Source organism: Mya arenaria, chromosome 7, assembly GCF_026914265.1.
Source record: "Mya arenaria isolate MELC-2E11 chromosome 7, ASM2691426v1".
NCBI classification, from domain to species: Eukaryota; Metazoa; Mollusca; class Bivalvia; order Myida; family Myidae; genus Mya; species Mya arenaria.
In genome coordinates this window covers 47,108,810-47,125,008 of record NC_069128.1, presented here as the reverse complement: position 1 = coordinate 47,125,008, position 16,199 = coordinate 47,108,810, and the positions used below count along the sequence as shown (strand labels likewise).

General features: G+C 37.7%; 2 protein-coding genes across 2 annotated transcripts in view; one reads left to right on the top strand and one right to left on the bottom strand.

Annotated features, from left to right (window-relative positions):
* The first annotated feature begins 1,021 nt into the window (after window positions 1-1,021).
* LOC128241196 (uncharacterized) lies at window positions 1,022-3,204 on the top strand. The gene has a single exon (XM_052958154.1). It carries the CDS (start codon window positions 1,072-1,074, stop codon window positions 2,722-2,724), a length of 1,653 nt encoding a protein of 550 aa, XP_052814114.1. The 5' UTR covers window positions 1,022-1,071; the 3' UTR covers window positions 2,725-3,204.
* A 9,807-nt stretch (window positions 3,205-13,011) lies between these two features.
* The window catches only part of LOC128240337 (uncharacterized), a 38,408-nt gene continuing 35,220 nt past the window's right edge, over window positions 13,012-16,199 (bottom strand). Inside the window, exons 2-3 of the mRNA XM_052956946.1 lie at window positions 14,171-14,262; window positions 13,012-13,780 (exon numbers count right to left, since the gene is read on the bottom strand). Coding sequence (XP_052812906.1) covers window positions 13,276-13,780; window positions 14,171-14,226 — 561 coding nt within the window. The 5' untranslated portion in view covers window positions 14,227-14,262 and the 3' untranslated portion in view covers window positions 13,012-13,275. The remainder of the gene's footprint in view (window positions 13,781-14,170; window positions 14,263-16,199) is intronic.

Genomic DNA, 16,199 nt, shown 5'->3' with positions numbered 1-16,199 from the left:
TCACATTTACAATTATAGGATAAACACATATTTCGTTCATTATTATTCAAATTATTATAATATTTTATTAAAAATACATTGATGTTTAACATTGGAATTTCCTTGGATTTTTCAGTTACATTAAAGATAATTTTCATACTGAGCACTAATATTCAAGTATTTATTAACAAATTTATGACCAATGAGTGAATAAATTAAAAAAAAAATGTTTAAAAACATTATAAATGATGGTCCGTAAGTTTCTGAAGATGATCCGTAATGTCCCTAAAACTGGTCCGCAATGTCCCTAAATCTGGTCCGTAATGTCTGGTCCGTAATGTCCATGGTCCGTAGTGTCCGTGACCCATCATGAGCACACGATTAGGTTAGGGACCACTAATTCAGTTTTCCATAGCCTTCAATGCTTAACTATGTTTTTTTCTAGGCTATTTTCGCGCTGACACAGCGATGATTGACAATCAAAACCAAACATAACCTTAAAAAGTACAAAAAGTAAAATAATATTCATCTTGTAGTGCGAGTGCACTCTTTGACCTGTTTACACATGAAGTGCTGACGTCACTGGTGCGCGCGCATATCACGGGGAGTTCGAGATCAGCTGTAGAAGAAGCAAGACGTACTTTGATATACTGCTTAATAAAAGACCTCACGTGTGCTTTCCCTAAAGTTAATGGTAAGCTAGGTTTGGTCTAAGTAATAATAGGGAATACTTTAATGGTGGCAGCGGTGTTTTATTAAGCCGTTCCAGTGCAATTGTTGCTGAAATTCTGCAACTTTTGTTGGCAAATTTTCCTCGAGAATTTTCCCGCGTTTGAAGCCACATTTTTTCGTCAATTTTTGGCCATTGTTAATTTTCTTCTGGTCTTACTAGTTGATTATTTGATTCTACGTCGTAGTCTCCATGGACTGCCACTAACCCGGCCCCTTCGTTTGCTTTTGTTTGTTTTTTGAGGCCTTTTCAGCGTCCTTAGCAACTTTTCGGACGGGAAGAGTAGTCGGACAGAAGACAAACAAGGTCGGTAGTTGTACAATCAAGTTAATCTTCTACTCAGGAGCATTTGATTTGTAAGCATGGCCAGTAATAAAGTGCTTGTAAACTTCTTGTCTGTTGAAGACTTGCAGACAATTCCAAATATTGGCCCAAGGTTAGCATCTACTATTGTGGATTTGCGTGAGCATTATGGCAATCTCACACCAGAAAGTTTGCAGACAATGCTTCGGCATAAACTGCCGGACACTGTCATGCAAGAGTTGGATTTCACCCCAAACAGAGACTTGGTCGGCAACACCTGCCCACCTCCTCTAGGTGTACAAACATCCCATACCACCCCTCTTGTTTCAAAGATTGAGACAGAGGTTGACGGGTTTGAGACCTTGGTTGCCTCTGCACAAAAGCAGTTGAATGACCGCATTGATCAACTTACATCAATGCTACCTAGTGTCCCACAGCACTATAAATCTGATCATGTATTGCCACGCCCCAGTGTTTACAATCAGACAAATGCCCCTGTTCCAATGGCCCACCACTATATGCCAACACCACAACAGCTGAAACCCCAGTACCCCGTTCAACAAAGGTTGGACCTGGGTAGACTGCGAGAAAGCGACAGTGACGAGGATGCCCAGTCAGCGTCTGGTATCCCTCGCTCATACAGTACCCGACAGAAAAAGGTACGTATGCATAAAAGCAGTCGGTTACCTCACTCCAAACTCCTGTCCCTTCACCGTCTTGATTCATCTACTGATGAGTCCGACACTAGACAAGCCCCAATGATAAAGAGTGAGCAAGTCAAGTTACACTCCTCCTTACCTGATAAGGACCATATTTCGCAAAAACATGCGGAATACCCCCAAGAGGTAGTACAGGCGTCCCCTCATGGCCACTCTGTGCGCAAGGGTAGTCATGCATTGAAGGATATACCTAAATCTCTGGTATATGATGGTAAATCGAGCTGGCATTCATTTGAAATGAAGTTTCAGCAGTGTGCGCAGTCATTTGGCTGGAGTACAGATGATTGTAAACTCTGCTTATTACATTGTTTGTCAGGGAAGGCACTCGACAAATGTGCTCGATTGCTTCAATGCAGTCCAAAAATGCCTTACCGTTCTTTATTGAGCAAACTTAAGGAGCGGTTCGGCTCAGAGTTTCCCGCCTCTGCGCAAGCCAAGTTCGCTGACGCTTCCCAGGGAAAAGGTGAGTGTATGGAAGACTGGGCAGATAGGGTACAAGAGTTAGCGGCTGAAGCTTTCCGGTCACTGCCGGAGACCTTCACAAACCAGCAGGCGGTAGACCGCTTCTGTCAAGGCCTGCAAGATCGAGAAGCTGGTCATAGCACCTTCATGCGTAAGTATACAACCATTGAAGAGGCCATGAATAACATCAGGTTGTTTCAGCATTCCAAGAGTGCTATGGGCAAGAAAAAATCTATTCATAAAGCAGTAGATTATGACGAAGATGTAGCAAATGTCTACGCCGTTCAGAATCCTTCTGGACCTGCGTTAGACATGAGCGTTCTCAAGAGAGAACTACAGAGTCTGCGAGAAGAGGTGAAGCGGCTTGGAGAAGCTAGGCCCACTCAACCGCGTAGCAGACAGCAGCGTTTCAACCGTCCGCGAGGTACGTATGGCTGTTACATTTGTGATAGTAATTCGCACTTGATCGCTGAATGTCCCCACAAGAAGGACTTTAAGGCGTTTGTTTTAAACGCAAAAGGGTCAGGATAGGGAGCAAATCCTTGACCCAAGAATACTCCGGCTCAAACCCAGAACAGCGAAACGAGGTATGTAGCAAACTTGTTTCTAATGAGACCGTACCATCCAATTCACTACCAGACGCCCCGTCTGCAGTCATTGTTTCATTAAATGAGACCACAAATGACATACAGTCAGAAGAACAAGGCGAAACACCTTCTCCTTGTTTGACACCAGGTACTCTGCCAGCTGATGGTACAGTACTTGCCCCTCCTGTCAAGGTTTGTTTGTTGAAATCCATATCAGCATTAGCAAAACCGGTATGCGAGTTTGTTCTGAATTGTGACGTGTCGGACAATGTTGTCAGTGCGAAGCTCTTGCAAATTCAGAATGGTACAGAACATGTCATTGCCTATGGCAGTTACATCCTAACGGAAGAAGAGCAGAAATACTGCACTACGAGAAAAGAGCTGTTAGCAGTTGTAAGATTTACTCGGCAGTATAGACATTATTTGCTTGGTAGACCTTTTACGGTCCGGACCGACCACTCAAGTTTGACATGGTTGTTAAATTACAAAGAACCGCAGGATCAGTTAGCTTGTTGGATTGAGGAATTGGCTCAGTTCAACATGGTCTTGGAGTGCCGATCAGAAAAGAAGTCACATCCTGGTCACTGCAATTCATATGTAGCTGGAGTTGCAGTTGAAGATCTTCCTTGCGGTGGTTGTAATTATTGTGTGAGGGCTGACAACCAATGTGGTTCATTTTCCCGGAAGGTAGATGTAGTTCCGGTGGCAGCGCAGAAGGCTGAGGTTGGAGAAGGTCGCGCCTTCGAGAACCCAGCATCCGGGAGCGTCTGTCAGGGAGTGGGGGCTACAGCCACATTGGGTAGTACACAACGGGCACATAGTATCTCGTGGCCGGAGGGCTCAACGATACAGAGTGAGATTGTGCACAGGGGATCAGCGAGTGCTCAATACATTACAGAGCAACAACACCATGTCTGTGACAATAGTGGCAAGCCGGTGGACCAAGGGGGTTCTCCGCAAATAGATGTCTCTGAAGTAGCCGTTTCAACTGAGCCTGATACTCAGGCTTCTCCGACAACAGCAGAAAGCAGGACATGGGATCCAGGGGGGAATGAAGTATCAATGACAGCCAACGCTTATAGTCAGCGGCTGTAAGCAGTATCCTGAAATACAGGATTAACTGCCTTCCTTTTCTTTTAGGTGAGAGGTGGAAGGTGAAGTAGGTGGGTTTACTAAATTTGAGCCCATAACACCTAGTTGCAGTTGGTTACTCCATGTAGCCTCACCCAGAAGTGCTGGAAGAAAATATTTACTGATGTAGATATTTTGGTAGACGTCGGCGGCTCGTTCAACTTACTGGTTGGACCTAGCCCTAGCAGTGATCTTGTCAGATACTTATGACTTGATCAGCCTTCTACAGACCCCGGTGCCGTCCCAACAAAAGAAACAGGGGGAGAGTGTAGTGCGAGTGCACTCTTTGACCTGTTTACACATGAAGTGCTGACGTCACTGGTGCGCGCGCATATCACGGGGAGTTCGAGATCAGCTGTAGAAGAAGCAAGACGTACTTTGATATACTGCTTAATAAAAGACCTCACGTGTGCTTTCCCTAAAGTTAATGGTAAGCTAGGTTTGGTCTAAGTAATAATAGGGAATACTTTAATCTTAAAACCTACAACCTAGAATTAATTAATAATCTCAATCATGAACCATAGAAGAAAGTTTCCAATATATGGTTTAAATGTCCGTGATTATTGATATCGATGTGCAAACAGTCCATAGACTTTCCAACAGTTTCCTCAACTTTTCAGCGATTAATTGACCACCTCTCATTGTAAAGACCATTTACTGTCACAAATAACAAAATCCTACTTCCAGCCATTTCTAATTATTTTGCAGCAAGCGTGACATAAAGCTTTGATTCAATCTCATTAAAACCATATCGTGACTTTCACTGCATTTCTTCGCCGTGTTCGTTACGCGTCGAGTATTTGGGATCAGATTTTAATGGGATATTTTACATCATGAATACAGTATGTAACTGATGAATAGCATATGATCAGAATTGAAGAACTTTAATTGCGGCCAGGTGTCAACACATTAGGTTATTTAACAGTTTAGACTTAAAAGTCTCATATGCCTAACATATATTAAGATATATATGTCCACAAAATAATTTTGAAAACTCGGAATGTATATGCATTGGTATTAAACGTGTTTTTTGCCTTGCAAAAGTCCGACAAAAAACGGCCGTTTACCATTATTGATGTTGTGGCCACACATAGGTCAACTACATTGCCATTCGGAACTCCTCGGCCATTTTTATCGAAAACAACCTCGGATTAAGGCCGGTACGTCAGTTGAAGTAGTTCGTAGTACTAGTAGTTCGTATTTTTATATTATATCATTAATTAAATGTAATGTTTTAGAGTTGTATTTATTGATCTAAGTTTAAATTACTTGCCAGTGAAGTGTATTATTTCAAACATAATTAAGATTCCCAAGAGTTAAGTCATTTTTTAGTATGTAAACCGTCCAAATACATCCGAAGTTGTTTTCGATAAAAATCGCCAGGGAGTTCTGAATGATACCTTGTGTCAATGAGAGTTACTGCCCTTGTCCATGGAGTATCTAGGTAGCGGATATATAGTCACATATTTAATAGTCCGAATCAATATCGGGTATATACGCATCACAAATAATGCTATCTGTGTTAAATGAAGTTCTGGCATTCCAATTTCTGGCAATCATAACAGTAATGGCTGGTTATGGTTTATATATTCAAGTTAGCAATTTGCGATGAGTCACCCCACATATACACTAGACAAGAAAAATATCATTACCGTTAAAGAAATGCTAATTCATTTTTGACCAAACAATTCTATCAAGTGTGATTTAAACAACTGAAACATATCATAAAATATAACCTAAATTTTATTGAGATTTTGCATCTATTTCTTTACCACAGCTTGTGCACTAAACATGTGTACAATAAGGCCATTTTTAATGTTTAAGCACCTTTTATGTTAATAAAGGTCCAATTATAGTATATTTAAACTCAAAACATAGTTTCAAGTTACACTATTTTCTATTATCACTTTGTAAACAAACAAACTTTCAGCTTACATATTCAATAACTTTTTTACTGAGGCTTTAGAAAAATAGGTTTAAAAAATGAGAAAACCTTATGCGTATGGCCACCGGGTAGGCGTATTTATATTGCGATAAAAGTTATATTAAGTTATTTACTAGGACGAACTATCCTTCAAACACACCAAAATACTCAAACAATCCGGCATTTTTGTTCCGCATCCAACATCTCCCTTACTTAGGTTTCCGCAAAAATAAATTACGTTGAACCCCCTGATCAGTCAAGATTCCAAACACTCGTGACATAGAACTGATTTGAGCTCAGAGCTGAAGGCCAAATTAACATGCAAATCACACAGAAAGATTTCTATATTGTTGTCATAGCCTCAAGCTTCATACTTGGTTCATGTCTTGAACACAGTTTGGTGAAATTTGTGCATTTAGTGCAGCCAAATCCTGAGCAAGTCTGGTAAAAATACAAAGATAAATTCTCTGGGTAAGCTCCCATGTCAGTGCGGAATTTACCTGAAAGCCGACCAAAAACCAGTCATACACTCAGCCCGACGTGCACCGGCTGCTACCCATGACAAGCTGAAAAATAACTTAACTGGATTGCCTATGTCATACCTCCCTCTCAGTGGTTGAACAAAACGGCCACTTTTCAGAAACCCAATGGATCACTTAGAGTATGACTGGGTCCAAAATACTTTAACAATGCGATATTAAGAGCACTATAAGATATAATTATTTGAGCAGAAAATTGACGAATGTTTAGGGGTCAATGTTGTATGTTGACGACATTATACATTTTGGCATAGGCGGAGCCGAACATGCGAAAACCTTAGCATGAGAATGCAAAGGTGTCACGACAAAGTCATCAAGTTAAATGCTGACAGAACGAAAGTCAAAACGACCCTTCTGTGGGAATTTACTATCGCCAGATGAACTGGCAAATGATCCAAACAAGACCAAATCAATCAATGAGAAATGTCATCACCGACCAGCAAGTCAGAACTAGAGACGGCATGATCAACCATCTGCAACGATTTGCACCAAATCTTTCAAACATGACCATTTTCTTGAGGAATCTACTGTATTTTGCTGTGATGTGAAGCATGAACATGCTTGCAGATAATCAAGACAGTGACTTCCCAACAGCCTAGCTGGTCCCTACCAAAATCCGATGGCTGACATAACATTACGAGCTGTCGCAAGCTAAAATGACCTTATTTGCGTACTTTTACAGCATTTCCAGAACGGTAGTTGATGTAACTACTCCTACTACTACCACTACTACCACAACCACCACCACTTCCACCACGTCCACAACGACCACAACCACCACCACCACCACTTCTACCACTACTAACACCACCACCACATCCACCAGCGCAACCACCACTACTATCACCTAAACCTCCACCGTCACCGACGCTACCACCGCCACCACTACTACAACCACCTACATCACTAGCACTACTACTACTACTACTGCTACTGCTACTGCTGCTGCTGCTGCTGCTGCTGCTGCGGCTGCTGCTGCTGCTGCTGCTACTACTACTACTACTACTAATAATAATAATAATAATAATAATGATAATAATTATTATTATTATTATTATTATTATTATTATTATTATTATTATTATAATGATAAGTTTTTTGATAAATATGGTTCATATAAATGTATATATGTATATGTCTAAGGGTTTCCATCAATAAAAGTAAACATATCCACGTCTTGTTAGTTTTTATTTCGCATGATATAAATAATAATAATGATAATACCACTACTACAACTACCCTTTCCACTACTACTACTTTTACTTATACAACTACTACTATTATTACTTCTTTTTATACTTTTACTCATAATAAAAAAATGTATTCAATGATAATAACTTCAAATAATGAATTCGAATGTTTGAATAATGTATTAGAATGTTATAAAATTACTGGCGAATAAATTCTAAGTAATGATATATTATATGGTTTAATAATACATCTCACTGATGTCGTTTCCATCTACAGGGGCCCAAACATAGTTATTTTCAGCCCGAGTGCACCATCAGCTAACGCAGGTTAATGTATCTTAATGATTAAACATTTAAATGATGTTTTAGTTTAAATTTAAACCAGTTTTAAAGCTCGAAAACATCTTAATCAACCGTAATCTTTGTATGCCTGTATTTGTAAAATTATAAAAGCCGGTGAGTTAAATTGCATAGCTTCCCTTTAATCATAAAATAAACCACATTACATGTATTGTATCTCATGTTGTACATTTTCACAGCACTCTTTATCGGACTTCGTCAATAAAACATGTAACCAAAAAGTGATGGTATTATTACTATACCCCAAACAATACTTCTAATGCGGTATGCATAATTAACATATTGTCAATTCATAAATTGTTACTAAGCAATGCATGTTATATATAAACACAGTGTTCAACACAATCAGAGCCATTTAAGCAAGTCCTTTGAATATCTAAATTCAGTGTTCAACACAAAGCGAGCACTAAGCAATGCATAACATGTCGAAATACAGTGTTCAACACAATAAGAGTACTAAGCAATGCATATATTATCTAAATACAGTGTTCAACACAATCAGAGTACTAAGCAATGCATATATTATCTAAATACAGTGTTCAACACAATCAGAGTACTAAGCAATGCATATATTATCTAAATACAGTGTTCAACACAATCAGAGTACTAAGCAATGCATATATTATCTAAATACAGTGTTCAACACAATAAGAGTACTAAGCAATGCACATATTATCTAAATACAGTGTTCAACACAATCAGAGTACTAAGCAATGCATATATTATCTAAATACAGTGTTCAACACAATAAGAGTACTAAGCAATGCATATATTATCTAAATACAGTGTTCAACACAATCAGAGTACTAAGCAATGCATATATTATCTAAATACAGTGTTCAACACAATCAGAGTACTAAGCAATGCATATATTATCGAAATACAGTGTTCAACACAATAAGAGAACTAAGCAATGCATAGAATATCGAACCACAGTAATCATCACAATCAGAGTACTAAGCAATGCATATATTATCTAAATACAGTGTTCAACACAATCCGAGTACTAAGCATTGCATATACAATCTAAATACAGTGTTCAACACAATCAGAGTAATAAGCAATGCATATAATATCTAAATACAGTGTTCAACACAATCAGAGTAATAAGCAATGCATATAATATCTAAATACAGTGTTCAACACAATAAGAGTACCAAGCAATGCATATATTATCTAAATACAGTGTTCAACACAATCAGAGTACTAAGCAATGCATATATTATCTAAATACAGTGTTCAACACAATCAGAGTACTAAGCAATGCATATATTATCGAAATACAGTGTTCAACACAATAAGAGAACTAAGCAATGCATAGAATATCGAACCACAGTAATCATCACAATCAGAGTACTAAGCAATGCATATATTATCTAAATACAGTGTTCAACACAATCAGAGTACTAAGCATTGCATATACAATCTAACTACAGTGTTCAACACAATCAGAGTAATAAGCAATGCATATAATATCTAAATACAGTGTTCAACACAATCAGAGTAATAAGCAATGCATATAATAAGCAATGCATATACTATCGAAACACAGTGCTCAATACAATCAGAGCCATAAGCAAGTTCTTTGAAATATCGAAACACAGTGTTCAACACAATCAGAGTACTAAGCTTAGCATGTTATATCGAAACACAGTGTTCAATACAATCAGACCGTTTAGCAATGCTATTGAATATCTCTGCATAGTATAAAACACAATCAGAGCAATAAACAAGTACTGGCCCGGTACCGAGATGATCCCTGGCCGACCTAAGGACTATTGTGCTACCCTGTTACTGACCCATTTAGACATTGAATATGCACCCATTAAGTGTCTGATTATATTTGTTTTGGTGTCTTTTGTTGAAGTCTTCAATAGTTATTTTTGTAACTGCTGGTTAAGTACTTGCGTGCCAGCAGTGTTTTCTGATTGTCAATTTTATCGAAATGGAAAGGCACCATTTGACCGGTATTGGGCGAGTACTTGCTCATCAGTAGTGGTATCCGATAATCGGCTAGTTTTAACCAAGACGATAGTTACTGTTGGGCGGGTACTGATAAATGTAGCTGGTTTGCCGATCACATGCCGGTACGAGGCCAATGCCGTGGCGCGGACTGGGTTTTACTCCAATCATGTAGACTGACTATGTTGGATAATTCATGGCAGAGGTTCCCACGGTTTGTCTTTTTCACACACAACTAGCTGGAAACAAAATGTTTGAAAACATCAAGAAATGAATGATATTTACACAATTGTATTGCACTGAAACAGTGTTTGAGTTTAAGAAAATACTTTTTACAAATGTAGCTGCTCAGCTTTTCTGAGTTGTCTTCCTGATCTAGTACTATTATTTCATGTGAATGACATCTCTAAAAACCTGGCAGCTCTATATTAACAGATCAAAGATATTTCCAGTCGCAGATAAAATCGCCATCACAAGATCAGGAATCGAAATGCTCATGAAAAAGCTTAACCTTTAATAAAGCAGCATGACCAGATGAAATGAAAGATGCAGTTTTAAAAAAAATACTTCCGGCCATACCTTCAATTGTCACCATAACCCTTGACTTATCCCTGAACTAATCGGACTTGTTTCCGTAAAGTTGGTAAAATCATCCATGAGCTCAGTGTACAATACATTAAATAAAAAATAATGCTGAAGACATCATACCAGTCTCACTAACCTTCATACCAAGCAAGATCATGGAGCATATAGTCACCAGCCGTATCATGAGCCATGGGTAGGTCTAACAATTAACACCAGCTACCAGAGTTTACGAATGCCGCTATGATCAACCTTGACAACGTATGCTATAGCCAAATACACTTCACTGTAGTATAACATTCAAACACAAACACGTTGGTACAGATAATAATCAATAGGTCACAAACCGTTGTATAAGAAGGTCAATCTTTAAACTTTTTTACAGTCAAGTCAGGCGTTGCTCAAGGTTCTGTCAATGGTCTATTGCTATTTCTTTACTACATCAATGACATTTCAAAAGCACCATTTACCTACAGTATGCATTTAGCTGATGACAATAGTGATTACTTAACCTCCAACTGAAACTGTATTAAGCTCGATACACACCTGTCTAACCATGGACAATGGAATTTCACCCCAACATGTCTTGTCGTAATTCTGAAAAGACAGATTGAGTGAAGTATGATTAAACTGACACATCCAACCTATTGAATATATTGACTCTGCCAAGTACTTTGGATGCACCATCAACTCTGAATTCAATTTGGAAGAATCCACTTACAGTCTGCGACCCATATGAGAAAGGAGACATCCAACAAATTTATGTAGAACGACGAAACTCCCGTTTAGTAAAAATCGCTACCGGTCAAATGCTACAGAAATGTCAGAATACAGTTACGGGATACACTAAAAGAACGGCGATGAGAAGCAACACTTTTAAGATTTCGCTGACCGTTTCAGGGCGGTGACCCCACCACTAATTAATAAATATATTTTGGTGCACGTGTTGTCTGTCTGCGTTGCTTGCACGTTGTGTGTCTCTCGTTCCGTGTTAATGTGAGGCGTTAGCACTGTGCCTTTAAGTATGTTTTGTCTATTTTATTTGCACATTGCTTGTGCTTTTAATGCATTAATGTTTGAAGTAGAAGACAAAATTTCCGTGTCCATTGTCCAACAATAATATCAAGACGCAAAATGTGCAATGTGGAATGTGCAAATGTTTAAGCTGACACTGGTCCTGGTCATACGAGGATTGTTTTGGACATAGGTATGACAATTAAAACAAAGTATATTGGAAGAGTTCATTTTAAAGTTATAGGTGAAGAATTTGTCCTACTTATTATCTATCATTTGGTATTGATGTTGTTGACATGTCATTACTTTTCCAGTTTCTTAGATCATTCAAGAAAACCTGATTGTGAATCGTGAAATAGTGACTGAAGAGGTTTGTCAATTTAAATTCAAGTCTTCTGGCCTAAATCATGATGTTTATTGTAGGTTTTATGTTGAAAAATCCTCATGCGTGTTTCATACCTCATTATAATATCGATTTGAACCGTAAATTGACAACTTAATGATCGTTCAAATGTGACGCCTGCATCGTAGTGTCATAATGTATGCCGGCACCATGGCAGGGTGGATTTGAGTGAAAACATGTCCCGAAAGCCGTCCCAGAACTAAATCATAATATTAAATACCACTCGTTATCAATGTTTGACCCGGACGATGCGGCGGGCAGATGTATGCATCGACTTTGCAAAAATCAAAGTACGCGGCCTACTACGTACGCTCAATTTTAACACATTAAGTTTGTAACCATATCTCTCGACAACATTGGCAGTTCACATCTTGTTCTAAGGTCAATAGGTATAAATTAAGCAGTCCTTTCGTTAACAAGAACCGTTCGTTAGTTATAGAGATCAAGCCTTAATACCTTTTTTTAGTTTTACAATAGTTCTACATTTAATCCATTCATTAAGGATATTTAAGCTTAAGTATTGAGATTGTGTGAATTTCGTGTAACAGTTGGTAAGCGCGGGATTTGAAAACGTCTTAAAATTTAGACTTTTTCAAGAGGGTTTCTATTTCCTGTGAACATGCCCTGTTGTTTTGGGAAATAATATTCACTCACCACGAACATATAATGTTTGTTTACCTCGCCTTAAATAGTAGTGTTATTAAACCTTGTCTTTATAATGCAGTTTGTACAACCCTGAGTGATTTAAGGCCGTTGGCCAATTCTAATCCCAACATATCGGCGATATCTTACTAAATAACGTTTCCTATGTTTTACGATGTAAAAGCTGGTCATATTTCGTATATCTTAGAGACGTTTGTAGTATTGCACGCATGCATAAGCCTTATTCATGTTTTTTGAATAATTGTCCTTCACTTAAAGCGACTCCAATGGTACCTCATGTTTCTCCTGTAATAAGAACACTATTTGAAATGTTATCAAAGCAAATTGCCGGAAGCTCAGTCAATGGCAGAAAAATCTCTATATGCTAGTTCATACTAACGATATAATACAGATCGCGCATTGTAATTTCCCATTAAATAACAATTAAACGCATATCCATTCCCGGAATGACCAGTAAGACCCAAGCTTTTAAAGCATTTATTTTATGTAGAGAATGCGTCCAGACACATCAGAAAGGCAGTTAGTTTAATGTAACTTAGAAACACACATGATAAAGGCAATAGAACGTGGTTTTATTTTTGTACATATTATACAGATATGCAATTATAATACATGTAGCAATACATCGTCCGTTCTTATATCCGATATCTATAAGTGTAACGATTAAAGATTTGTTATCTATATTTTGTAAAATGTCAATTCACTGCGGCGTATTCCTACAATTTGCTTATTTCCCCCCGTTTTTTGCAGCGCTTTCAGCTTTGTTAACATCTTTATGCAACATTTCGTCTGTATACTTTCCAGCCACTTCAGCTATTATGGTTGGATCAACTTTGGACTTGTGCTCCGTAAAGAAAGTCTTGAAGAAGACGGAACCCTTGCTGAGAGCAGTCGCGAGCGTACTGTAATCCTGGGTCAACTCTTCAAATTCTGCATGTGTTTTATCAAACGTTTTGTACCATTCGTCTATACCTTTCGTATTTAGACCGAGTAATGCAAGAATATGAGTTGGATGTTGTTTGTCCTTAATGTCTTCTCTCAGAGAGTGTTTAATCATGACAGGATTTGGACGAAAGCCTTGAATGCGAGCAGGGTGTATACTTATGTACGTTCCTGACGGCGTTCCAAAAGCAGCATGTTCGATTTGACGAGAAAACGAAAACATTGCGCGTTTCTCCCAGATGTATAAGTGACAGATGCCTTCCTTTTGTTCTGCCATATCTAACTTGCTCCTGAAATAAAGTAATTATATTACTTTAAAAACAATGTTTAGTCACCGATTTAGTGCGTGGTATTTGTAGGAAAACGCATAAAGAATACAATAGGGAATGCTTTTTTGGATTTATTTTTAAAAACAAAGATTTATATGTTTATTTAAAGAACGTTTTGTATACAATCAGTTCAGTTTTTATCAATGCAAAGCAGTAGAAAATACTTAAAATAAGAATAAGATGGTTATGGGTATCGTCATGTAACTTTCATGATGGTAGTGAAATGGTTGGTTTAAAAATAAAATTTGTTAGAAGTTTGAACAGCTTTAAATTACTTTCTTATAAAATATTTGACAAATTAAAAATATAATATTTAAGATGGTAACTGTGTCCTACACCTTCGCTAAATACCTTTCACAATAAAATTCTTCCGCCTTTTCAGTGCCCGACAATGACGATATCAACATGCAACCGACAGCAACTCGGAAAATTTGTGGCACTGTCTGGAAAGAAAGGAACATCCGTCTTGAGTGTACTGATACCATGAACATATCTTCTTCTAAGAAAGTAACACTGAAGCACGCTGCAATATATAGAGGATAATTGAGTGTTTCAGTATAAGGTTGCAACATATTTCTCCGAGTGAGCACCAAAAGCTATATTTTTTGAACGGAGTAGCCACTATTGAAAGAATGACCTTTTCGCGTCCATGGTATTATACCGAAATTTCACTCAACCATGTGTTTTTATTAAAGGCATAAGGCAGATATAAATTATACCTAACATAGGCACTAGGCATATAGATTAAAGTTTTAACACAATATTGAAAATTTATTCTTGGATTTAATCCAAATAAGCATTGAGGTATGTTCAGCTGTTTCTGTGAATGCACTGTTTTGTTTTAATTAATTAGCATAAAAATATTCACTTGATCTTGTTTTAAGTATAAGGATCGAATCTTAATTTTCGTGATCTCATTTAATATTATAACCTGGTGGCGGGCGATTCATTGTCTGCAAAATCGCACCCTAGTTTTCAACTTTTCATACTGCATGAAAGCTCGATAAATAAGCAACAAACACATATTTTTTTGTGCATTCGTGCAGCATAAACATTCGTGAGAGATTTTGCATTATTATACCTCACTTATATTCTATATATTAAAGTCCCTATACCTAAGCGGTCAATATTTTTTAACATTGCCCGGCTATGTTGACGGGCAAAATTATATCACATGCGCAGGAAATATGCGCGTTCATTTTTTATCTTTTTAATGGCCGCCTAAATAATAAGAGCAGATGCCCGCAAAATAAATTAAATACACTTGCACAATAAAACCGTTCAAATTATCGACCACGGAATGAAATAAGATTCCATTAAGATAAAGAAAATTGATGGTTTGTCAGGTACAATTACTGCGTAAGAGATTGGGTAACAGATAACCTGAAATCCGTACCACACAAACGTTCATTGTGCTTTGTTTACGTCAAAAGGTCATGGCTGTTTTATATATCGTCTGAGACCAGCGGCAGTGAAAAAATGAACTCCAAACGCTTTGCTTCTCTTACGCAGGCCGATTTAAATACATAAATTGAGTCTAAAGATTCCAAAAGTACAACAAGGACCGTAGAAAGAAGTGTTTCAGGAGTTTCTGTGGTGAAAATTGTAAATTTGAAAGCTGTTTAAATGATGTTGTGGATAGAAAGCTTTGTTTGTTTTTCATATCTTTAAGAACAAGTGGTGGTAAAGATATGAAGTCCTCATCTTTGAACTTTACCAGGAATGATTCTTATTTATTTCTGCTATAACGTATTAAGGCGGTCAAATTCTTTTTAAAACTGTTGGTAATGTTGACTGGCAAAATAATATCACATGCAAAGGAATTATGCGCGTTCGTTTTATATTTTTTTTAATGGTCGCCTAAATAATAAGAGCAGATGCCCGCTAAATAAATATAATCCACAATATAACCGTTTTAATTATCGACTACGGAATAAAATAAATTAAAATATATTTAATTATTTGTTAGGAAAGATGACTGCGCAAGGGATTTGGTTACAGATACCCTGAAATCCATACCACACAAACGCTCATTGTGCTTTGTTTACGTCAAAAGGTCAAGGCTGTTTTATTTGTCGTATGAGACCAGCGGCAGTGAACAAATGAACTGTAAATGTTTTGCCTCACTTATGGAGACCGATTTTGATACCTAAGATAAGTCTAAAGATTCCAAAGCTACAAAAGGAACGTACGAAGAAATGTTCAACTAAGTTTTCTTGGTAATCATTGTGAATTTGGAAGCTTTTCAAAGGATGTTGTGGAGTAAAAGCTGGTTTGCTTTTTTGCATCTTTAGGAACGATTAAACACAAGACCACACTCTCGCGTAAAATCGTGCCAACGAGAGTGAATAATATAATGTTGTAATAACTTGTTTCACAA

Coding starts and splice junctions, on each gene's coding strand:
- LOC128241196 (XM_052958154.1), top strand. CDS start 1,072: ATGGCCAGTAATAAAGTGCTTGTAAACTTCTTGTCTGTTGAAGACTTG.